The sequence below is a fragment of the Pelodiscus sinensis genome, chromosome 4 (genome assembly GCF_049634645.1).
Source record: "Pelodiscus sinensis isolate JC-2024 chromosome 4, ASM4963464v1, whole genome shotgun sequence".
Taxonomy (NCBI): Eukaryota; Metazoa; Chordata; order Testudines; family Trionychidae; genus Pelodiscus; species Pelodiscus sinensis.
Genome location: NC_134714.1, coordinates 43,234,424 through 43,259,352, shown reverse-complemented (window position 1 = coordinate 43,259,352; position 24,929 = coordinate 43,234,424). Strand labels below are relative to the sequence as shown.

Here is a 24,929-nt window from a genome sequence, read left to right as displayed (position 1 = left end):
CAGTAAAAGACACTGCCTCACCCTCCTTGCCTCTTTAAAGTGGATAGCAGGACATGGAGATGGCAGAAAAAGAGTTAACCCTTTCTCTCTGCTAGAGGGAGGAGCCCCATTGCCTGCCCCAAGTGCAGGAGTTTGCAGAGGAGCAGAACTGGGCCATTCACCATGGGACACTAAGAGATATTTGGGGCTGATTCTAACTGTCAACCCCAGGAAGAAGACAGGAGTAAAGAGGAGAAAGGATGCTGTGTCTCCCTGGAACTTGACTGCAGTAACCTCTGTTCTCTGTGCTTTGGCTAAGCAGTGACTTATTTGGCTCTAAAATAAATAGGACATTTTCGCACTTCCACTTTTCCTGTTACAGTAAAGCCCCACAAACATGTTTTCAGGTATCTAAAAGGATGTCACAAGGAGGAGGGAGAAAAATTGTTCTCCTTGGCCTCTGAGGCTAGAACAAGAAAGAATGGGCTTAAACTGCAGCAAGGGAGGTTTAGGCTGAACATTAGGGGTACATCTAAAATATATATCCCTTTTTTGATAAAGGGATGTAAATTAGACGTATCTAAATTGTAAATGAAGCCGGGATTTGAATTTCCTGTGCTTCATTTACTTAATGGCGGCTGTGGCTTTTTTTTCGAAAAGCCACTTTTTGGGGGAAAAAAACGCGGTCAAGATGAGTATCGTTTGACAGAAATGCCCCATTTCAAAAGATCCCGTAATTCTCAAAAAATGAGGTTTACAGGATCTTTCGAAACGGGGCATTTCTGTCAAACGATCCCTGTCTTGACTGCGTTTTTTTTTTCCCCAAAAAGTGGCTTTTTGAAAAAAAGCTGCAGCAACCATTATGTAAATCAGTGGTCCCCAATGCAGTGCCCGCGGGCACCGTGGCGCCCGCCGGGCCATTTCTGTGTGCCCGCTGAGTGATCGGGGCCAGCCCTGCCCTGGGCACGTGGTGCATGGGCAGTGCTGGTCCCTGGGCGCGCAACGTATGGGTGGCCCTGCCCCCGGGTGCAAGGCGCAAGGGCTGCGCTGACCCCTGGGTGCGCAGCACATGGGCGGCCCTGCCCTTGGGCGCGCAGCGTATGAGCGTCCCCGCCCCTGGACACTCAGCACAGGAGCAGCGCCGGCCCCACGTGCACAGCGCGTGGGTGATGCTGGCTCCTGAGCATGCAGCACAGGAGCGGCGCTGGCCCCAGGAGTGCAGCACATGGGTGGCACCAGCACTGGGCAAGCAGCGTATGGGTGGCCCTGCCCCCCCTGTGCCCGGTGCGTGAGTGGCCCCGCCCCCGGGTGCCTGGCAGCCCCAAAAGGTTGGGGACCACTGATGTAAATGAAGCATGGGAAATTCAAATCCCGGCTTCATTTACAATTTCGATACGTCTAATTTACATCCCTTTATCGAAAAAGGGATGTAATTTAGATGTACCCTACAAAAAACTTCCTATCAGGAATAAGTTGCCTAGGGAGGTTGTGGAATCTCCCATCTCTGGAGATATTTAAAAGCAGGTTAGATAGACATCTATCAGGGATGGTGCAGATGGTACTGGGTCCTGCCATGAGGGCAGGGGTCTGGACTTGATGACATCTTGAGGTCCCTTCCAGTTCTAGTGTTCTGTGATTCTGTTCTATGATTCTATCCTGTGCCCCTGGTGGCCTGTCACATTGCTACAGAAAGGTCAGGAGGAGGTGATGGTAGTTTGCCACGTACAGCTAGTAAGAGGCTGAAATTGAGACTATAGAAGGGTTTGTATGAAGAGCCCTGCAGGTTGAGCGACATGTGGGAACCTTCAGGTAGTCTTAATACTCACTTAACTGAACAATCAGCTGTCTCAGTTCCAGAGACTGTTACCTTGTGTAAAGTGGCTGTGACCCTGAATTGTTCCCCTTAGTGGCTAGAACCAATCCTGGTAGTCTAGCCCTTTGGGGTGGCTGAGGTTTTCCTGTACCTCCATCTTCATCTCTGGAAAGACCAGAACCAGCAATGCGCCCCTGCTGTCTGTGAGGCAGCATGAGCTAGCAGAGAGACCCCAGGAGAGGGAGCAGAGATCTAGATTCTAATCCCAGCTCTGCCACATGACTTGCTGTGTGATTTCCTTTTTCTGTGCCTCAGTTGCCTTCTCTTTCCCATCTCTAAAATGGAGCAACAATGCTCATTTCTTTTTTGGAAGAAGAACACACATACTGTATTTTATTATGGGGCCTCTGGAATCCACCCCTATCTAAACCATACATGTAGGGTAGCCAAAATCTCTCCACTTCCCCCACCACAGGGCATCCAGAACCTTTTTGTATCTTGCAGCTTCCCTAGGGCTAACTTAAAACCAGGTCTGATGGAGACCTGCTTAAGGAGAGCAGTCCATCCCTTCCTTGGACGGTGAAACATGGTGTCCCCAGATCCTTTACACAACCCTTGATGTTGTGCCTCTGTGGTTGTCCCATGGATATGCCCAGGGATCTGAATTGGGGGAACCAGTCTGAGGGGGATTGGCACACTCACTCTTTCTCACTGGGGTCACCCTGTATCGCACCTGGCCTGGTTCAAAGGTCAATGGATCCCTTGACACCTGCTGTGAAAACAGAAAACATACAACTCCCCAGCCTTCCTACTGCAGCTCCCTGCACGCTCCATTCTGCTGTATTTCCCTTGTCTGCCATATCCCTTCCTTCAGCTGCTCTTGGCAGCTCATGACTTCGTGCTTTTTGCCGATGGCCACAAAGAGCAGCATCTGTTGGCTACATCTGGAGCTGCACTTCTGGTTCCCTTGGAGCCAAGGACAGAGCTGCTGTTGTGAGAGCAGGAATTTGGGGTAGGGTAGAAAGGTTCCTTGAATTCTAATTTCCAGACAGTTAATAGCTCTGTTGAATTTACAATACCAGCATCTTGATATTTCCTTAACCTAGAGAAAGTGGGTGATGTGACATTCTCTAGGTGTCATATTGCTCCAAAGGTTGGCAGGAAACACCCCCAGATACATGAAGACTAGCAGGAAAGAGACTCTGGAAGAGCTAATGAAAAATGGAATCTTGCACCATGTGGAGAGGGACCAGGCACCTATGCAAACCACATCTCACAGCCACCATCTTTCTCCTTGAGAGAGCCAGTGAACAAGTTAGCCTTTGGAAGCAAGCAACTTAGCTGATTAAGGGGGCAGAGGGACCAATCTGGAAAACTATGAGGCACTCTGTCCCCTTCCTTCCAACTTGTCTCATCTCCCACATGGCAGAGACATTGTATGAACCACCTTGGGCCAGTCCTGTGTAATGTTCTTGCTGTCTTCAGTGAGGCGTAATTCTTGAGAGACCAGGCATTAGAATTCCTGGGTTATTTTGTCATTTTCTTGCAATGTGACCTTGGAACACTGCTCTCCATGCCTTAGAGTTCCCATCTACAAAACAGGATGAATGAAACTGATCCACAGTGAATGTCTGAAAAGTGCTCTAAGATCCTTGGATGGGGCGTGTTACGGGGGGGCAAAGACGTATTTTAGACGTATACTTATAAGATTGCTTCAGTGCTTGGTAGGAAACCATCATCCATCTCTGACATCACATCGAAAGTCATGATGTCACAACTCATTGTTCTTAAAATTCTGAGAGAATACCTGGATACCATTGTAAAAAGAGCACTGTAAATATACAGGCACATAAAGAAACCAGCCTGGATGATGACCAGCAGGGAGCAGGAGGAGAGAGACAGACAATATATCAGTGATGTATGGTCTCTACTTCTGTACATCACTCCCACTCTTATGCATTCCCATCAATAACCCGCTCCCCCCCCCCCCATCCTGGTATGTTCATACTCACATTACTGACCCTACTATGTATATATACAGATGCATGCTTCAGCTCCTTTTTTTTCCTCTTCTCTTCTCCTCCCATCTGTTTTGCTGCTGTATAACTCCTTGATAAGTAACTTTCTGCAGCCTCAAGGGCTGGGTGCAGGGTCTTGCCCCTCCTCCTCTCCAACAGCCCAGTGGGCTTTTGAACATGTGTTTCTGGGAGGCAGACACCAGCTGGCTGGGGGGGACATTTGCATATTCAGCTAAAAGCTCCTGAGCTGGGGATGTCTGGAGGAGCCCGTGGCAGGATGGAGGGAACAGAGAAGCTTTGGTCAGCTAAAGGTCAAGTGAAACAGATTTCCAAATGAATGGACAGATGGTAAAAGAAGCGGGCGGGTGGGGAATGAATTCACTTTTACATCAAATGAATAAATAGCTACATGCAGATAGAACATGTGACTAGTGAGCCAAGGAACCTGACAGTCATGGTGCTACTGGCAGCTTTCTTCATATTCCTTGTGTGAGGGCTGTCCTTCAGTCACCACTCCACACACACACACATATGCTGGGGAAGTTAAGAGAGGTGGATGAAGCTGCTGTGGAGAGAGTGAAGGGCAAAGGAGGGAGGATCAGGTGAGGTTTTCTTAGCAGGATGGTCTTATCAAAGGGAGTGGCACTTAAACTGCCACTCATAACAATGTGAAATAGAAGCAATACACCCCAAGAAACCAGAAGTTAAATAATTCTTGGGGCCTCTCCATTGTGATTCTGGTAAGATTTCTAGTCATAGCCTTCTCTTGTCACCCACCTCAGCTTTTTCTCTCACAGTGCCCTCTGCTGGCAGGGGCAGCATGAAACAGATCCAGCCTATCTGATATGCTTCCAGTGAGGGGTTCATCCTGTAGCCTCTCCCTTCAGAGGAAGAATTGCCACTGAGTTATATAACTAGTCCTGGATCAGACTGTTCTGAGATCATTCAATCGCATCACAACTGCAGTTTCCAACAGCTGCTTGCAAAAAAATTATCACAGTCCTCCCATGTGTAAAAATAGGAATCTCAGTGGAAGGGAATGAAGATCCCAGTCCTCAAAGGGTGAAAGAGCAAACTTGGGAAAGGGTACAAATTCTCTGGAAGGACAATTGCTGCCCAGGTGGCTCAAGGGAAAATGGGATGAAAATGAGCAGTAAAAAATTAGACTGAATATCAAGAAACTCATGGTGTGAGATTTACAGGGCTAAGGAATCATCTTTTTTTGGAACCCGCATAGTTAGGGACTGGAATGGGCAAAGTTTTGGAGAATGGACTAGGGAATAATCTAGTCTGTCAATTCATAAGGCATGTCCTTAAGGATGTTAAATATCGGTTAATTGAATAGTCGATTAACCTCATGAATTCTTATTGGTTACTCGAGTAGTCTATATCCCCGGGGGTGGGACCGGCAGCCAGTGCACTCCGTCCCCACTCCCAGGAGCCTCCTGCTGCTCCATGCTGCTGCCTCTGTATCAGAAGGAGCTGGTCCGTAAGGGGAGCCAGTTTAAAAACCAGCTCCCTTTGCAGACCGGCTACCTGTCACCCAGTGCTGCTGCTTCTGATACAGAGGCATCAGTGTGGCAGCCATTTAAATTTAAATGAAGCTACGGTTATTTAAATCGCCGCTTCATTTTCCTATGCCGGGTAGCCTAATCTACATGCCTCTGTCGTCAGAGGCATGTAGTCCAGACATACCCTTAGTTTCTTTAATCTCTTGAAAGGCACTTTGTCCAAGGCTTTTGGAAATCCAAGTGACTATCATCTGGTTCTCCTTTCTTCACTAATTTTCTGCTGATCTCAAAGAATTCTAGTAGATGAAGGAGGCATGATTTTCCTTTACAAAGTCCTGTTGATTTGCCTCCAGATTCCATCTCTCTCAGCTGTTCCAGTTCATCACCTCTGGGCTCTGATGGCCATGAGCTAATTGCACCTGGTATATATGCATGCCACTTGGCACAAGGCAAGTAATTCTTATCCATTTTGTACTTTGTGATGAAAATTCAGTAGCCATCTCCCCCCATGACTTATGGAGCTAATGTAGCTTCCATAGTTAAATAAGGTTCTTTACTCTGTGAGTGGGTATTAGCTTGAAATGGGTTTTCTTCTTAAGTTAGACTTCAGGCATTTTAGTTTAACAGACTTTGTTCAGCAGTTTCACAATTAATTCAGCTGCCAACTCCCTCACTAGTAGTCCCATGAATTCTAAACTCATCTGTGCTCTCTCAGATCCCCGTGTATTCTACCTAAATATCGGTGTGCTCAGCACATTGGAAATATGCAGATAGGACATTGTCTGCTAATTTTTGTAAGTTACTAACTTTGAAGAACAGTAATAGTGATTAGAGGTGCTTAAATCCTAAACAAACTGAATTCCAAATATATTTTCAAATAAAGATGCTGAGTTTAGCTTGTGGAATTTTATTATTTATCATTTTGTAAGTATGCAGTGGTGTGCTAGGACTGTATGACAGAGCTTACAAATCTTCAAAGTTTTCTGAATTGTAGCAGGAATATTTCTTTCTCCATATACCTGTGCCATTTTGATATTCATTAGTTCAAAATGTTTGTCATCTCATCAGGAAGTGATTTTTGGTGGCCTGTGTGGTTGTTAAATAGCTGTTATGCCCCCCCACCTTTAGGTACCTGCATTTCCACAGTGGGCGTATCATTTGTAAGGGACCTTGAGAGGCTTTCAGATGAAAAGGGGCTATAGAAATTAAATTTGTTCTTGTCCCCCCAACTGCTAGGGTTTCAGTCAAGCACATCAATCAGTCTGAATTAGGGAAGTTAAAATGCGTTAGTGGTTACATGCAGAGGGCAGGCAGGAGCTGGATACACGGGGAGCCGGCTTTAAAACTAGCTTGCATACCAGCTCCCACCTGCCCCTGCCTCACGCTGCAGCATGCGGGGAGAGGGTGGCTCTGCAGGAGCCAGTACACAGAGGGAGGCAGCTGATACAGAGGCAGCAGTGTGGGAGCGTCGGAGGGGGCCTGCATGTGTAAATGTGCATGTTAACCAATGAGACCAGGCTGCATGAGGCCGAATGCTGCCCCCACTTACACCAGTAAGGCCTTATTGACCTTAGTTATCTATACAGGAGAAAAGAGAGCAGAATATTATTTCTTCAGTCTCTTCTCCCCCAGACTTTACCCTGCTCCCCAAAACTCCTCATTGCTCGTACGCTACAAAGAGTCTGTCTAGCTCCCCACATAAACCCCTTGTTTTCTACTCCGGGGCATCTGCTGCCCTCATGTTTGTTTTATGACTCTCGTGTTTCCATGAGGGTTTTTTGTCTGAGATAGAATGGGTCCATAACCTTGTGGGACAAGGACATCAGACTTGCTGCCAGTGCACACGCTTGCCTAAGCTCCCCTCCCCCTTGCTTTCCATTCCCCTTAGAAAATAAAACATTCCAGCAGAATAATGGCTGCCCACCCCAGTGGAAAACCTCTTCTCCTGACCAGGGTTCACTGGCACTTTGGACTAGCTTAGGGGGAAAAAAAGTGAAGGCAGAAGTGCAGCTCCTGTTGGATTTACATGCTGGCTGGGCACTGGGAGAGGTGGCTAAGTGGAAGCAGGATATTTAGGGACCTGCTGCTTGCATGATTATGCCTCAGCACTGCCAAGGTGAGTTAAATAAGGCAGAAGAGCAATGAGGCCTGCTCCTCTGCAGGCTAGTAGGAGCCCTCCTGCTCCCAGCCACTGCTCTGGGTTTGAGAGCAAAAGTGGAGATATGCCTGCCTGCTTTCCGATCTCCTTCACACCGGTGTCTCCACCTGTCTTTGTCACAGGTGCTAGTAGTGACATGAGGAGCTTGTGTCCACCCCCAGATTGGGGCTATCAGTGCTGTCCTCAAACAAAGCTGCAAAACTCATTTCACACCTGGGATGTTTTATGTGGCTGCTTTGCTGCTGTGTGTGCGGGTGAATTTAGAAGTTCTCCTCTTAGGTGCTGGTGCTAGGGAGCACCATCTTGTGGTGTCAGAGAGCTTGGAAGGCAGGAGTATTCAGGCTAGATTTAGAAGCTAGCTAGCCTCCATGCTGAGGGGCAGCAGGTTTGCAGAAATGTTGGTGGTGTCCAGAGAACACAGAACCTGCACTCCTTCCCCACCCAAACCTCTTCCCTCCCCTTTCCCTGTCTGAGGGAATTTGGGTGGGGCAGGAATGCAGGCTCTGGGATGGAGTTCGGGTGCTGGGTGCAGACTCTGAGCTGGGGCAGGAGATTGGGGTGCAGGCTGTGGGAGAGACTTTGGGTGCTGAAGGGGTGAGGGGTCAGGCTCTGGGAGAGAATGTGGATGTGAGAGGAGGTCTGCGGTGCAGGCCCTGGGCTGGGGCAGGGATGCAGAATGGGGTGAGGGCTAGGGATGTGATAGTGTAAATGCTTATCTGGTGAGCCTGGGCTCATTGGTGAACCTTCATGGTTACATGCAGCTGCACCACCTCCCTTGTGCTGCTGCATGTCAGAGACAGCAGCACGAGGGGCAGGTGGGCAGGCAGGAGCCGGGGATTGTGGGGAGAGGCAGCAGCACGGGGTGGGAGGTCAGGTGGGTTCTCCAGAGAGCCAGTTCCCCCTCATGCCCTGTGTGTAAACAAAATTAATTTACTCAGGTAAAAGTGTAACATCCCTAGTGAGGGGTGAAGGCTCTGGGCTAGGGGATCTCAGGCATCACCCCTGCAGCTTCCCATTGGCCACAGGGGGTGCTCGGGATGGGGCAGTGCATGAAGATATCCATCCACCCCTACCTTCCCCGTGGGGCTGGGGGAAAGACCAGGCTCCAAACTTTGGTGGAGCAGGTCCCCAGGATAGAAATATTTCTGGGCTCGGGCACCATGGGCCTGTATAACTTGTTGTTTATATCTGTGGTGAGCCTGTGCATAGGGTGTATATATATAGTCTTCTCTGAATTTGCCCTTACCCACAGTTTTTACGTTAGTTCCCATACTATCATTGGAGCAGACAAACCCCTCTCTGTGGTGGCATAAATAGGCAGTTAAAGATCCAGTCACTGAGTTCATCATAGCCATGAAACAGCCCGAGTTTGGGGGTGTATCCGGTAAAGACCAAAATTGTATTGAAATATTCATCCAAACCCATAGCCTCTTGTATTTGCGTGTCCTACCTGCTACAAGTCTCAGGGCCATACAGAGGTGATGGGAAGTTGTACATACCTTCAGGAGCGACTTTGCCAAGCCAGGAGTTTTCTATCCATCTCTTCCACCTCTAATCCCGTGAAGCGGGTTATCGATCAAATTCTCTCTCCATCAAGATACAGACTTTACATTCAGGAATTAAAAATTAAGATACTTTAAAAAACAAACTAGCCACATGCCCCCCCAGCTGTCAAGTTAAGTCCCCTTCTTCCCTGCACCTACTCCCCGCCACATGCTAAACTCTAGCACCACCTTGCTATCATTGTGGTCCTTGAAGGTGCATATTGACTAAAGTCAGCCAGAGACTGGGTGCACGCACACATATGTTAGCTCTGCTGAGTCACTTCAGATCTGCCATTCTCCTTGCTCCAGTTGGTGTTGGGGTTATATTCCTGTGTCCCCATCTACTGAGGGGGTGAAAGCCTGGCTCTTCAGGTATTCTGAGGATCATCCCTCATTTTTCTCTGGCTCAGAAAAAAGTGAGATTGTTGCAGTGTTCAGAGTGGGTTGCTTTGTGACTGTGCAGGAAGCTCAGTGGGGGAGGAGAGGCAGACACCCTTCAGCATCACTAGAGGTCTCTCTTTATCTGTGTGTGCTTGTCTGGAGGGCAAGGAGAGAGAAATACGCTCCTTCTGAATAACTTCTTCGGCTGGCACTGAATGTGTCCCAGCCTTCTGGCGTGGAGGAGCCCAGCTCACTATCACCGGCTGGACTCTCAGGGCTCAGTGAGCTGCCAAGGAATGTCACAACCTGGGATTCTTATTCTGCTTATTCTGACTTTGTAATATCAAGCACATCTCTAGCACATTAACATATTAACAGCACCTGGCAATAGGAAGTATCATCTCTAGCTTTCAGGTTAGGACATTGAGGCACAGAGAGAGGAAGTGACTTGCCCAAGGCTAAGGGCAGACCCCGTCTCAGAAATAGCTAGAACTTAAGCATTCCTGGATCCCAGTCCGGTGCTCGGTTTTACATTTTTCCAGTCCATCCACCTGTGCAGTTACAGTAAGTAGGTTGGCTGCCAAATCCTCTCTCCTGCCCTTTCTACTGGTCCAGTACAGAAAGCAAACCTATATGCTGGTGCAAATCAGAGACCCAGCTCTTCCATACTCCCAGCTACAGGCGGGGGGAGCTGCATATTTGAAATGGAGTACTACTACTGTCTCCCCCATTTGTTCTACTTTCATGCAGTAATGGCTATCCAGCTCTCTGAGCAAATTGTTTCCTGGAGGGTTGCCTGAGAATGGAGGTTGATCGAGAGAGCTGAGATGCAGGGTGGGAGGGATGAGGAGAGTATACTGGGATGGGAAACCGTTTCCTGTGTGTTTCATTAAGGGCACTGCAGTGACCCTCCCTTGAGTGGTGACTGACAATGAGCCATCGCCTAGTGATTCTTAGTTACCCTGATTCCCCTTGAAAGGAAGGCTCTGGGCCCAGCACTTTGTATGGTGGATAACAACTCAGATTATTGTCTCAACAAGGTGTAGGGGTGGAGTTCACTTCTGTATTGTGGTCACTTTCCACAGTCTGTGCTTCTGCAAATCCACCCTAAACACCTCTTGGGGAATGTACCTATCATAGGGGATCCCTGGTTGCAGAGATGGCCTGTAGAAACCACTGCATCCAGAGAACGTTAGGGCAATTCCTAAGGCTGCTGTAATGTGCAGAAGTTGAACTGACCCCCAGCAGCCCGGGGATCAGTGAGGCATGCTACTTCCCAGTTCGCTCCCAATGCTGGAGTGAGTGCCAGTGCAGAGGTGAATTGGGCACCCTGAGACTTTTTCCTCGGGGGCGAGAGGGGGGCAGAAGATGTTGAGTCTGCCTACCTAATGGTCTCTGCATGCACAATTAAAAGCCATGGAAGACAGTACAGAGGCACTTCAGTCCTGCAATTTTTCCAATGCTCTGCCTTTTCATACAAGAAATCCCCCTTCCGCGACCTTCATGTGGGAAATTTACCTCATTAAAATTAGGAACTGATAGAATCAGGCAGGATACAAGCAGGAACTTTGGTACATTCTCCCATAGAGCTCTGCCAGCACACCTCAAACCTCTGCAGCATCTGCTCTTCCAGCCCTAGCCACCCACCCAATCCCATAGCTCTTCTAAGGCACTTCAGTCTCGCCTGAAGCAAAACTTAGTGGAAATGTATTAAGGCAAAATACATAGCTCTGCAGATCCAGCTGTTGGAGAAGGCAGGAGACTTTGGACGTACAAAATTTGGATCCATTGAGGGCACTGACAGAGTGCTGGGACCCTGCATAGGGACTGAAGAGGAGGAGGCAGTGTTGGCATGGAGTCAGGCATCATTTTGCTTTGGGGGCACGGGATGGGAAACTCTGCTCTGATTTGGGATGGGAGGCCTTTGGGTTTTTGGAGGCCCTTCAGTTGAATTAGATTCTGACCCTATTTAGTTTTAACCTGTGCTCTCTCCAGCCCAGACTCTGTCCTGAGCAGAGAACCTAGTAAACAGGGCATGGCATATGTGTGATCGGGGGGGTGGGTGGGGATGAGGTGGGATGTGAATAAACAAAGCTTAGCCAGCAGCTCTCATTTGATCCACTCAGGCTTTGAAGCCACTGGTCTCCAGAGATGAAAGGCAGTTAACCAAGCCATTGCTTCTCCCTCCCATCCATCCCTCTTTCCTCCACAATCTCCTGTGCTGCAACATAAGCAGATGCTGTTCTGCAGAGAGACCTGTGCAAACACTGAGCATAATATCTTCAGAATAGGTACCAGCTGGCAGTTTAAGGGTGAGACATACCCAGATGTCTATCTTCTGACCAGGCTCTTTGTGATAAGGCTTTACCAGTAGCTTCTCCAGGCTAAGAGTCAAATTGCCTTCACCCTAACTCTGCTTCCATTGCCCGTCTATCTGGCCTATCCACAACCGGAGAGCGTCATTCCTAGGAGGAGCTCTGTGAAAACAGACAAGTGAAGTGCTCCCAGATCTGTGGGGGTCCTTGAAGGAACAGTACAGAGTGTGCCGACAGCAAGTATGGCAGAAAGCCAGTGTGATCGATTGAAGTAGATGAGGTCACTACTTGGCTGATAGGTGACACGCAGTGGCTGTGACAGGTGCCCCGTGTCTGTGCTCTGAACCAGCCATTTCACTTCAATGGGGAAGAAGTAGAGGTCCAGAATGAGACTTGTCAACATCCCTGCATTCCACAGTGAAGTGGGGAGAGTCTGGGGATGGAGCCTTCTGAGGTAGTGCCAGAATGGTGGGGAGTCCATGTACTAATGCATATAACCACATCATGTCCTTTCCTGTCAGATGCCCCCTTCAAATAGTTTGCTTGTGAAGCAGCTCCCAAAACAGGAAAAATCCTGCTTTCAGTGTCCTGTGGTTCTCTCTCCATGACTGTCTCTCCCCTGAGCCAGCAGCAGAATCACTACAAGAATCCACCAGCTTCTAATCAACTCTGAGAAACTGATCTGAGGAAGAAGCAGAAGAAGGAAATATCTGCTTTGTGTCTGAGCATCTGGCCTGGGGGACTCAGTAGAGGCCCTTGTCTCCCTACAGCAAAAGTGCTCCAAAATCCATCTTTCTTTATTCTTAATGCACAACCAGGGTGTACTCTTGAACACAAGACAATCTTCCCTGCACCAGCTACTGCACTTCTGCCATGTGCACAATCCCATCTGAAATGTACTTTGACTACAAAGCTTGTAGTTTGTCTTAAGCACATGGGCTGAAAGGCATAGTCAGAATATTAATTACGATACAGTGATCCTTCTGGCCCCAGACCCTGAGTTGGCTGAGTCCAGTGGTTTTGAAATGTGGATAATTTCCCCCACCCATCCACTTGGCAGAGCCCAGCAAATTCATTGTGATCTCAAACCCAACCAGTATCTGAATACAGGGCTCCATAAGTGAAAGTTCAGGCCATTAACTTTTTAGAACATTATAGAGTGTCCCAAGAACCCTGGATTCACAAATGATCCTCTGGCTGATTACAGACTGAGGAACATTTAGGATCAGTGACGCTAATCCAGGGGATGGAGAATCTCACCCAGGCAGCTTTAAAACCAATGGTTTGCCTTCAGCTTCCTTTATTTAAGAAAGTGTTCTGTGTTCTTTTGTAGAGATGTAATGTGTGTTTGCACAAAGGCAGGTGTGTGTGCATGTATGAATAACAGAGCTAAGCATAGTGCCAGATTAATGGCACAGCTGTTGGAAAGATAACTGTGCATTCCCTACAATGTAGAGGAGTCCAGATATTGGACTTCCTCATGCTGGGTCATGAGCATTCACTAATGAATCCTTTGTAAATTGTTCAGAGATCCTCAGATTGTTGCCCTTATTACTTATTCTTTTGGGGACAATTTTTAAGTTTTAATTTTTGCCCAGACCCTACCTACTTAGCAGGAGTGAATGGTAAGGACCTCAGGATTTGCTGCATTATTATTAATAATAATAATAATGTTTATGACTAATTGGACCCTTAAATCTCTTAGCCCAAGGATGCTACTGGTCTGATTTTCAAGGTGCTGCTAATAATGACTGTTGATTTCAGTGGCATTTTGTGAATGCCCAGCCCTACTGAAAGTTGGGTCATGCATCTTTTTGTTCTGACTACACTGTATGTATGTCTGTCCATGGGTACATATATGTCAGGGTATGTCTACACTACCCTCCTAGTTCGAACTAGGAGGGTAATGTAGGCATACCGCACTTGCAAATGAAGCCCGGGATTTGAATTTCCCGGGCTTCATTTGCATAAGCGGGGAGCCGCCATTTTTAAATCCCCGCTTGTTCGAACCCCGTGTAGCATGGCTACACGGGGTTCGAACAAGCGGGGATTTAAAAATGGCGGCTCCCCGCTTATGCAAATGAAGCCTGGGAAATTCAAATCCCGGGCTTCATTTGCAAGTGCGGTATGCCTACATTACCCCGCTAGTTTGAACTAGCGGGGTAGAGTAGACATACCCTTAGTGTTTCACAGAGTAGTCCGCAGATCCACTCTGAGAAAGCTGCCACTGGGCCACTCTGGTTTGTTTACTTACCAGCTCTGCAGCCGTGGAGCCTTGTGACTCCCATTGTCTGTGGATCACCATTTGTGAGAAGTGGCGTGACCCAGGCCACTGCTTCCCGTGGCTCCCCTTGGCTGCAAACGGCAAATGCAACGAAAGGGAGCCATGAGGCTCCTTATCTGTAGAGCCGGTAAGGAAACAAACTGGAGTAGCCAGGTCGCAGCTTTCTTAGAGTGGGTCTGTGGACCACTTTGAGAAACACCGATGTATGTGCATCTGTGTGTAAGCAAATGTCTGTGCAAGCATATCTGCGCATGTGTGTCTGTCTGAGCACACGTGGCTCTGATCTCTGTCTGTGGGGAGCCGTGCCATGACCATGAGTAGTCCGGAGCCTGAGCTGCCGTGTTACATTGGTAATTACAGCAGATAAACTGCTCTGCTTGAGAGCTGTTGTCCCCAACTGGCTGCAAGGCAGGCGGCCCGGCTCCACTGCTGAAGTCTATTCATTTTAATAAGAGGGACACCCTGTGTTATTAAGAAGAGTGTTTATTACTGTCACTGTGTGCTGACAGCAGCTTCCATCATCGTTAAATGGCAGATGGGGGGGAGTTGTGTTCTCCAGTTTCAAAGGCTAAGACCCAGCTGGCAAGGAGGCAGGAGGTGTGGGGCTTCCCTACTCAGGACCTGAAGTGAAACAGTTCTGCTGAATGTGGGGGTCTGTTTGGGGAAACAGAGTTGGCAGGGGGAGCTTTTGGTGGAAGCTGGAAGGAACCTGCTGTAGTCAGTCTTGTTTCCTGTAGGCTCTGGAAAATTGGTTTGGCCAGTGAGACCCAACTTGGCCACGACATTCCTTGTGCTGTATTTGGACCTACTTGCTAAAGACCCATTTTTACAGGGGCTTTGCTTAAGTTACGGGATTGGAGTTGACATGGTGAGGAATGGGAGGTTGTTTGGGTGGATTGGTTTGGTCCTTCAGGTGAAGCCCCTATGGCTTTTTCTGATACCCCTAACTCAAGCCAGGCCTGTCCCAAGCACTGCTGTCAGTTCTTCACCCATCAGCCTGTGTGGGAATGTTGAGCTGTGCTGTGTTGTACTGTCCTTCTACACGTTCCCTGTTGGTCTTGAGGTTTCCGTGACCATTTGCAGAAGTTGTACTGAATCGGGGACCTGACTGAAACAGGCTGTGGCCTGAGAGGACTTCACAAACCAAACTCCACCCTGATCCCTGCTTAAGAATGTTTCTTGTTTTGACAGATTTCCTCTGGTCATAGGCGGCAGGTCTTGGAATGAGCAGAGATGTTTATGCACAGCACAAAAGAGCCAATACCACACAATTTACCATGCTAGCATTTTCTGTACATGAGTGAGGTCCAGTATTGGTGTTGCCGGGGGGTGCTGCACGTCAGGAGTGAGTGCATCAGCAGAGCTATATGGGGGTCCAGGAACTAAAAGAGAAGGGGGTGCTGTAGTCTAAGTAGCATGGACATTCATTCCTAGAGCTGTGTGAGAGGAGGTTTCCACAGTCCCTCTTGGCCTGGCTCTCCTAGGTGCTCTCAGCTTCTCAGTTGTTCTCAAACCATGGCACTTTTATGAAATATCCAAAACACAATCTCTGCTGCTCACTGGGGGTGAGTTGTTTTTTGTTGTTGCGTTCAATCACATACTAATGGATTGAACCCAAGAAATAGAGAGGGTTGCCTGCTGCCCTACTTCCCTGAGCTGTGGGGAAAGTCCCCAGATTTTCAGTCTCATCCAAAGAACCAAAGCTTCACTGTGTTCTTATTTTTAGAACTACTTAAAGGAAATGATGCAGCCATCATCTCTTCACCAACCCCATCCCAAGCATGTGCATTCTTTATTTCTTTCAGTTTGGCTCTGATGGTTCCATGGGAACGGGTTACAATATTGCTACGAGCATCTAATGCCACCCCCCTAAGACAGATCCAATATACCTAGCACATTTCTCTCCACTGCACCTGTGAAGATAGGGCAGCCTGCAGGGGCAGAGAGAGTTCTTATATCCCACCCTTAGAAACAAATGTCATAGCACATTGAAGTAACAACCCTCTCTCCACCCTGCCACCATTGGAGGAACAGCTCTGTCCCCACTACTAACAGCAGTGTTTTCTGAAGGGGCTTGAACCTTTTACTGTTGAAAATTATTAATGTCTTTATCTTCATAATGGCAACTACTGACTCCCGCTTCAGGTGATTTATCCTACCAGGCAACAGGTAAGGAAAGTGAGAGGTGGGACAGCAGAGAGGGTGGGCAGCTAGATAGGCTTGATGAGAGCAGAGGGTAGGTAGGGAGGACTTGAGCTCTCAGTCCTAGGAGATGTATAGAGTAGGGGGCTGAGAGGTCTCTGTAATGCTGGAGGAGAAGTCTGAGCCCTGAACTAAGGGTGACGGCAGACAGTTCTTGTTTTTTCAGATCGAGGATTCCAGCCCTCCCCAGTTCTAAAATGAAGCTGAGAGCTAGAAGCCAAGGGCTTCTTGTTGACCCCTTGTCCTGCAAGTCTTGGTGCCCTGGACTAACGACAGAAGTTTCTGTTGGTCATCTGCATCTGGTCTCTGAGCTGGGGACTGCTCCCTGGTTGCTCTGCTGGCTCTACCCCTCCTCATTGGGGTTCTCCAACCATGCATGACATTAAGACTCCTTTAGTTTTTTGTAGGTTTTGCAAGGTTGATTGGGACCAGTGTGAGTCACACTAGGCCACTTCCTCATCACCATAACTCTGAGCTGAATAACAAGAGGCCAAGAATCTGCTAACGCAGGCCCCGGCAGAGTGCCCCATCATTCTCTTTTATTCGCCCCAGAGATTTATGCTGCCTCCCTCCCTCCCCTTTGTCCACCAGCCGGGCCCTATAAGTCATGTCCCCAGCCTGACAGGTCACATGGCTTGTGCTGCTGCTCTGTCAGAGTGAGTGATGCTAGGGGGTGATTAAAAGAGAGGAGGGGTGAGAGGTCAGCAGCAGACGGCATGATGGGAGTGTGGGATGTAATTATCACTCCTGTGACATACTGCTGGGGTCTTTCATGGATCGACACATGGGCTGAGGTACTGAAGGAAGCTGTGTGTGTGTGTGTGTGTGTGTGTGTGTGTGTGTGTTTGTGTAGCAGATTGACACAAGGAAATAACAGGAGGCATGGGGGCTTTTATAGGCAAGCTTATGGGGAGAGATCTGAGAGTTCAAATTTTCCCCTCCAATTCCTGAAGACTCCATGGGGCAGATAGAGAGAGTGAGAACTAGGAATTCCCCTGGGATTTCAGTTTCTTGGAAGTGTTTGCCATCAGATGCAGACAGAAGACATAGTGCTCTTTTGACAGGCTTCTGAAGTGCAATGACCACATTTAAAGTGTTGGAAAGACCTTGACCTAGGCCACTGTCCACTAGCTTCTCAGAACAGGAGTGCAGGTGCAGGGAGGTTTCATTGGTGGAATAGTGATAAGGCCATCGTTTAAACAAGAGAAATTAAAATGTGGAAAATTGGGGGCTGCAGTGGGGGTGAGAGTGACGGGGGGGTTGCAGGCTCACCCTTGGATGAGGCCTCCCCAGACCCTACAGTGCTTTATCATGCTCCCTGTTTCTGTATATTGTGATCTTTGCACAGAGCTGCTTGGGTAGAACAGTTCTGTCTCTTAGATGAGCTAGGTGGTCTGCATCTTTTGGTCTTTCTAGGAAGAGCAGTTGCATGAGAGTGAAAGAGTTTGTGTTTGAGTCCTCCTGACACACTCTGTATGTGAGTCATTACTGATGTTCATCTCCAAGATGTTCCTTCTGGAGTTGCAAGAAGTCTTATTTATGCCTCTGCCTTGAAAATGCTTTTCAGGTCACACAGACAGGGAGGATACAGTTTCATGAACTCTTATGAATATGGTTCATACGATGTAATACACTTTGTGCTCAGGCCTTTGAATGCAGAATCTCTGTTGCTGTGTGTATGAAAAATGGCATACATGGAGCAGAGCAAGTATAGAGGAAACAACTGACTTAGAGAGAGGTAATATATCTCTAGTCTAGAAAAGAAGTCCGGGACAGGACAAAATTACAGTCTAGGAATAGCTATCAGATAACCACCTAAGTAAAAGTGAGGAATCAGTCTCTTATGATGGAAAGATGGGGAGCAGGGGTTGGCATTAAGTAAGGGATCCTAACAATGGAGATTAAGGAATATACCCTTGCAATAAGAGATTCAGCTGGCAAGTAGAGAAAAGACATTGTCAGGAATGGTGGAGGGGGAGCCTTTCAGGGGCTTCAAAGGGATGACACAAGATAATTTTTTCTTTCTGTTGGTCTCATTTGTGGCACTCTGTAAAAGCCTGCAGGTCAGCCCGTCTCTTTGGGCTCTGGTCAAGCCCTCCTGGGGTCTGACGCTTAAACTTGAATTTTTCAATGTCTTGTTTCTGTCACTGTTATTGTAGCTATGCTTGTGTTACTGGCTTCCCCGATCACCTCCACGTAGAGCCGTACAGGCTAGGGCAGTGTTTCTCAAACTTGATTGCATTGCAACCCCCTTCTGGCAAAAAAAAAAATAAAAAATTACCACATGACCTCAGGAATGGGGGCTGAAGCCTCAGCCCACTTGAGCCCCACCATCCTAGTGGGAGGGTCAAAGGTCAAGGGCTTCAGCCCCAGGTTTGTAACCTGAGCTCTGTCACCAAGGGCTGAAGCCATTGGGCTTCATCTCTGGCCCCAGGTGGTGGACCTTGGGCTTTGGTCCTCGCTCCAGCAAGTCTAATGCCAGCCCTGGTGACCCCATTAAAACAAGATTGTGATTCACTTTGGGGTCCCTACCTACAGTTTAAGGACCACCAGGCTAAGGCACAGCATTGGGACCACCTAGCCTTCAGCTCCTGAGTTTGAAGCGTTTTTAGTTTTTGTGTCCCTAAGGCATGCAGTTCTCTTGGTAGGCCATAGATGATGAAGCTGCCTCTGAGAGAGCTTGATGCTGTGCTACTGAAAATCTTGAAGTTGAGAACCAGATCCTTGAATTGGACCTGTTAGTGAATGGCAAGTCAGAAGAGAACATGGAGCACTAGTGTGATGTGCTCATGAATGCAGCTTGTTGAAAATCAGGATTTCTATTCCATGGGAAATTCTGACTTTTTAGGAAAGTTTTCGTTCCTATTCCCTGAGACAAGGAGCATGGAAGCTCTGAGTTCCCAACTCCAAAGCAATCTATATGGTACTGCCTTAAAGCTTTGAATCCTGGAAACACAGGCTCCCCAGAAGCACCTCCCCAACTCCTCCCTTGCCCACCATCTCTCACCCTCCTGGGTAAACTGGCTAGAAAGCAGGCACTTTTTAAATATAATTCTTCTGCAAAGTTTGTCGAAACCAAAACATTTCTGCAAAACATTTTGTTTTCAACAAAACAACATTTTCCAATGAAAAAAACATTTTGTAGGAAAATTACCGACCAGCTCTTATCTAGTTTAGTAGTTAGCACTAAATATTTTAAAAGGTGCAAGAGGTCCACAATAAACAGATATGGCCTCCCACTGAAGTCTTCTCCTTATCCCTAGTCATTAGAGATTAGCTATGTGGACAGCTATACATTGACCCATTTTGAGCTTTTTTTACTGACCTTGCCTGGCAGACAGGTGGAGGAAGTTACTGTCAACCAGGCTTGAGGGTGGGAATGTTTAGATCAAAGGTGCTGCTACTTTGTCCAAGAGGAATAGGTGCAACCTACTGGTGGACCAGAGGACACGTAGAGTATGTCTATACTTCAGCGCTAATTCGAACTAACTAAGCTAATTCGAACTAGCGCATCTCGACTTAAAAACCAGTTTGAATTAGCGTTTTGCTAATTGGAACTAGCGCGTCCACACTGATTGGATGCAGGGGCGCATTTAAGGGCGGCTGAAACCGGTTCTAGCAGGGCATCAGGTCAGTAGTTGCTTTGTGTGGCTGCTGTCTGAGGCTAGCTGAGGCTCGTGCTTAAAGGGACCCCCCTGGACAGTCGGTTCTCAGCTTTTCCGCTTCCTTGCCTACCTCGCCGAGGGACGGCAAAGCGTTTTTCTCTGTGCCCGTCTGTGTCGGTGGTTCCCTTCGGGGACGCTGCCACAGGTGGCAACATGGAGCCAAAGCTTGCCCTGCACTTTCTGGTACAGTTTATGGACTTGCTGCTGCAAGCCTGCCAGCAATGGCTGGAGGCTGCCTGGTTCCACCTGGTGCACATCAGCCCCCTGCCTCTCCACCTGGCCACCCTGGGGGCCATGGCGCAGCTGCGGCGGCGCCCGGGCGCCGGCGTGCCCCACCGCATCTGGCGTCTGGACACCAGCAGCGACTGGTGGGACCGCATCGTCCTGGAGCGCTGGGGAGACCAACAGTGGACCCAGAACTTCAGGATGAAGAGGGACACTTTCCTGGAGCTCTGCGAGTGGCTCGCCCTTGCTCTGTGCAGAAGGGACACTCGCATGAGGCCCGCCATCCCCCTCCAGAAGCGTGTGGCCATCGCCGTCTGGAAGCTCTCCACGCCGGACAGCTACCGATCCGTCGGGAACCAGTTCGGCATGGGGAGATCCACCGTCGGAGCAGTGCTCATGCAGGTATAGCACTCGCTGGCCACTGGGCCGGAGGCGAGGGGGGCTGCAAGGAGGGGATGGGCTGCCCCAGGGAAAACGGGGTGACGGGGCGGGGAGGAGGCAAAAGTGCCCCGCACCGGAGGGGCCGGTCTCTCCCGGCCGTACTACACGCCTCCCGGGGGGGTTGCTCCAAGGAGTGGGGCACGGGGCACTGCCAGGGCACGAGCACTCCCAGCCACCCGGGCGTCCCACTGATTCGCACTTTGCTGTGTCTCTCCGCAGGTGGTCAAGGCCATCAATCGGGTGCTGCTCCACAGGGTGGTCCGCCTCACCAACCCGGACGCTGTCATCCGGGGGTTCGGCGCCCTCGGCTTCCCCAACTGCGGGGGGGCCATAGACGGGACGCACATCCACCCGCCTCAACCACGCCGAGCACAACATCCCTCCCGTGGTGACAGCATGTTGTGTGCTGCACAATTTGTGCGAGAGGAAGGGGGAGGCTTTCCTGCCAGCCTGGATGGCTGAGGCTGACCGCATGGGTGGCCAGTACACTAACAGTACACTAACGCCTGTTAGTTCGAATTATCTTTGTAGTGTAGACATACCCAAAGGTGTGTGATGCTACGTGGTAATAGAGAAGGAGTGATTAACCTGTTCATGCTCTAAAAATAAGCTCTAATCTGTTAATCAGAGGTAGAGCTAATGAAATAACAAAAAACCCAAATTCCTAATTATGAATAATGTATATTGATAGAAAAAATAATTGAATAAACTATTGGTGAATATTATTCAACCAGTTTAACTGAAGGACAGATGCCTGCTGTGAGCTGGTGGGATCTCTCGCCAGCCCAGGAAAGAACTAATAGAGGAAGCCCTCACCTTTTGTGGGAAAGAGGTTCTTGAGACCACCTCACATTGGCAGAATTAATGAATACTGGGGGACAAGGTGTGTTTCCGATACAAAACCACATTTTTCCACCCACTTCTAGTTTCTGGCTGTGACCACATGCAATAGTGATGAATTGTGCTTTTCATGATAATTATATCTATAATTATGAGTCACAGTATCCTATTCCCAGTGAAATTTCCTGGTATTGTATGGCTCTATTACTAGAGCACACTGAAAAAGCACCATTACATTGTGCTATGTGCTTGGGCTGGTGTGGCGTAGCACACCGCGAATGTGAAACTGGCGGGTAGCGAAACTGTGAATGGCGAGGGCTTCCTGTACCAAGCCCTTGTCCATTTCAGACCCTTGCCTCCGGGCACAATTTATTACTGAAACTCAAAAACTCCTGAAGATACACACAGTAATATAATCCTCTTGACCAAAGCAGGCTGTGCTCCTCGGAGACCTTTCTCCTTGCCTCTGTCAGCCCCTGAGAAAAGGGCATGCCACCTCTTTAAATCCTCCACTGAGTAACCTGGCAAGCCAATAGCCCTTAACCTTTTCCTGTCTGTTTCACCCTGTCCACCTATATTGGAGCACACAGCCAGGGTCTCAACCAGCTCCTCAAGTCATTGCCATTTACCACTAGCATGGCTTCTATCTTCCCCCTGGGTTGAACTTCAGCCACTTGTTTGTCATTAACGGGCTTATCTCTTGTGGGGGCTGTCGTTTCTGTGAGGGTGTTTGTTATGTTGGTTGAGTGTCAACAGAATGTTGACATAGTAGCGTCAGTGCTGTTTTGTGACCTCTCCCTGCGGTCTCTCATATATGCTGAAAAGAAGAAGGAAGAGGATTAAATCTTGTGGGACTTCACATAGGAAGGCTCTCAAGGAGTAGGAGAGTAGCTGCCCATCACCTATTGCCAGGATCTGATTATTTGAGCCCATTAGTTGCTTTGCTCACCTTTTCCCATGGGTTAGCAGCATGCCATGGATGACTATAGCTAAAGCCACATTTAGGTTGAACAGTATAAGCCCGTGGTCCCTAACACGGTGCCCGCGGGCGCCATGGCGCCCGCGGGGGCATTTCATTGCCCGCCAGGTGCTCGGGGCTGGCCTGGCCCCGGGCACATGGCGCACGGGCGCTTGCGGGGGGAGCACGCTTGGCGGGGGGAGCGCGCTTGGCGGGGGAGCGCCGGGCGCGCGGCACTCGGCGGGGGCGGGCGGCACTCGGCGGGAGGGGGGGAGCGCCGGGCGCGCGGCACTCGGCGGGAGGGGGAGCCCTTGGAGGGGGCCCTGCCCCCGGGTGCGCGGCAAGGGGGGAGCCTGCCCCCGGGCGCGCTAGTGTCCCCGCCCCCTGGCGCCCAGCGGGCAAACGGCCATGCCCCCTGGCGCCCGACAACCTCAAAAGGTTGGGGACCACTGGTATAAGCACTGAGGTTTGGCTTCTGTCTGTAAAACGTAAGGAGGTTGTCTATCTAAATTACCAAAGCTGAGCTGTTATGGCAGAGTATGAACCCTGACTGTGAAGCCTTCAGTGTAGTGGAGAAGGTTAGGTGCTGGTGGAGTCTGGCTATTACCCCTTTTTACAGGGAACAGCAGGAAGGAAGGGAGGGAGGGAGAAGAGGCTGTATTTGATAAGAACGTTAGGCATCTAGGTTTGGTTTCCTGATGATCATGTGCTTCAGAAGGGTTATTTGGTTGGTTTCGTTGAAGGAGTCATTCACCATTTCACTGAGTAATTGGCTTAGTTGTTCTTCATTGGTCTTTACCAACTAGGGTGGACTCTCACCCTGTGAGTCTATGATAATGGCATGCATGTACTGCATGCAGGGAATGTTTGTTGCGATTTGAACTCTTTTCGTGCGCAATTACAAGAGTTTCGAATCCCTCACACAGAACAAAGCCTTCCATGGGAACAGAAAATATACTCTGTTTTTGTAAAGTTTAGATATGATCATGGTCCCTCCTGTGAATTTTTACCCCGTCATACCATCCTCATGCTCATGTCTGCATCTCACTTGATGGCACTGTCTTCTGAGTGTCATTCACTCTGTGGCCTAGAATCTAAGGCACCACAGACTCTGATTTTGCTGCAACGTTTGGATAACGTGATCTAGTGCCATAGACCACTGGCTTTCAACCACAGGTACATGAACCTCTGGGGGTACACAGAAGTCTTCTCGGGTATACATCAACTGATTTAGATATTTGTATACCTTTACAACAGGTTACATAAAAAGCACTAACAAGTCAGTACAAATTAAAATTTCATACAGCGACTTTTTTATAGTGCTCACATGCTATACACTGAAATGTAAGTACAATATTTATATCCCGATTGATTTATTTAATAAATTATATGGTAAAAATGAGAAATTCAGCAATGTTTCACTACTAATATGCTGGGAAACTTGCTTATTTTTATGTCTGATTTTGTAAGCCAGTAGGTTTTAAGTGAGGTAAAACTTGGGGGTACACAAGACTAATCAGACTCGTGAAAGGGGTACAGTAGTCTGGGAGCCATTGCCATAGAGTAGTGACCATGAGTATAGGTGCTAAAGGGACAATGCCAAGTGCTTATTTTGTGGGACTTTCTAATCTGTAATAAATCTATGAGAAGTGGGGAGGGGGAGAATCACTTTTTTTCTGTCTATTGCTTCTGCCTCTAGGGGAAAGGAGAGCAACAGGTCTCTGTGCGCTGCTCTTGTCCCCAGCATCACCCCCATAGCACATGCTGGGGATGGGGGCACTGCATGGAGACCTGCTGCCATCTCCCACTCCCAGGGGCATACAGAGATACATTTGCTAGCAGCAGCGGGCTGCTTGCAGGAGCAGTGTGGCAGGAGCCACAGCAGGTAGGCAGACTGCCAGAACACCCTGCTCTGCCATAGGACATTTTTTCCTCCAACCCTGGCTCAGAGGGTCATGGTGGGCTGGAGGAAATCATTTGGTAGGCTGGATCCAGCCTGTGGGCCATATTCTAAGAGTTATTCATCCCGTGAGGCCATAATAGACATTATGCCATGGGACCAATTCAGTGATCAATAAAACTAGCCAACTCACTTTAAATTTCAGATATCAGCTACTCACAATGAACTTCTCTTGGACACTCTCCAGGTCCATATTCATTCCTTGAAGCTTTTTGGTGAATTCCAAATAACAAACACATTCAAGAAAATTCTGAGCTGCTTATGAACAACCTATGAGAAGATAAACAGGTGAAATCCAGCAAGTAGAACATTTCTAAGAATTATCTGCTCAGCTGTAGAAGAAAAGGAGAATGAGCAAAATGAGCAGTTCTAGGCTTTTAAGGAGAGAGAGTTGCTGGTGGAAGTGGTTAGCAATATATTACTCAGGGTTGTAAGATGCACATAGATGTACTAAACACAGGCCCTGGCAATGGGGACTGGGGGATGGGATCTGATGAGACATGGTGGTAAAAACCAAAGGAATTGGATCAGAATAGGCAGGGAGCATGCGAGCAACATACAGAAGTGGGAGGTACCAGAGGGATGGGGCTGGAGGGGGGTGAGAGCGAGCGAGGAGAAGACAGCGTGACTGTGTC

At 48.7% G+C, this 24,929-nt stretch overlaps 1 protein-coding gene across 17 annotated transcripts in view; it reads left to right on the top strand.

The window, feature by feature from the left end:
* Window positions 1–5,674: 5,674 nt before the first annotated feature.
* Window positions 5,675–24,929, top strand: part of GPATCH2L (G-patch domain containing 2 like) — a 196,788-nt gene continuing 177,533 nt past the window's right edge. For all 17 annotated transcript variants that reach the window (XR_012903371.1, XR_012903372.1, XR_012903370.1 and 14 more), the window contains exon 1: window positions 5,675–5,770. Coding sequence is in view for 14 of the 17 variants with exons in the window: in XM_075926820.1 (XP_075782935.1) it covers window positions 5,750–5,770 (21 nt within the window). In the remaining 3 variants the exon portion in view is untranslated. The remainder of the gene's footprint in view (window positions 5,771–24,929) is intronic.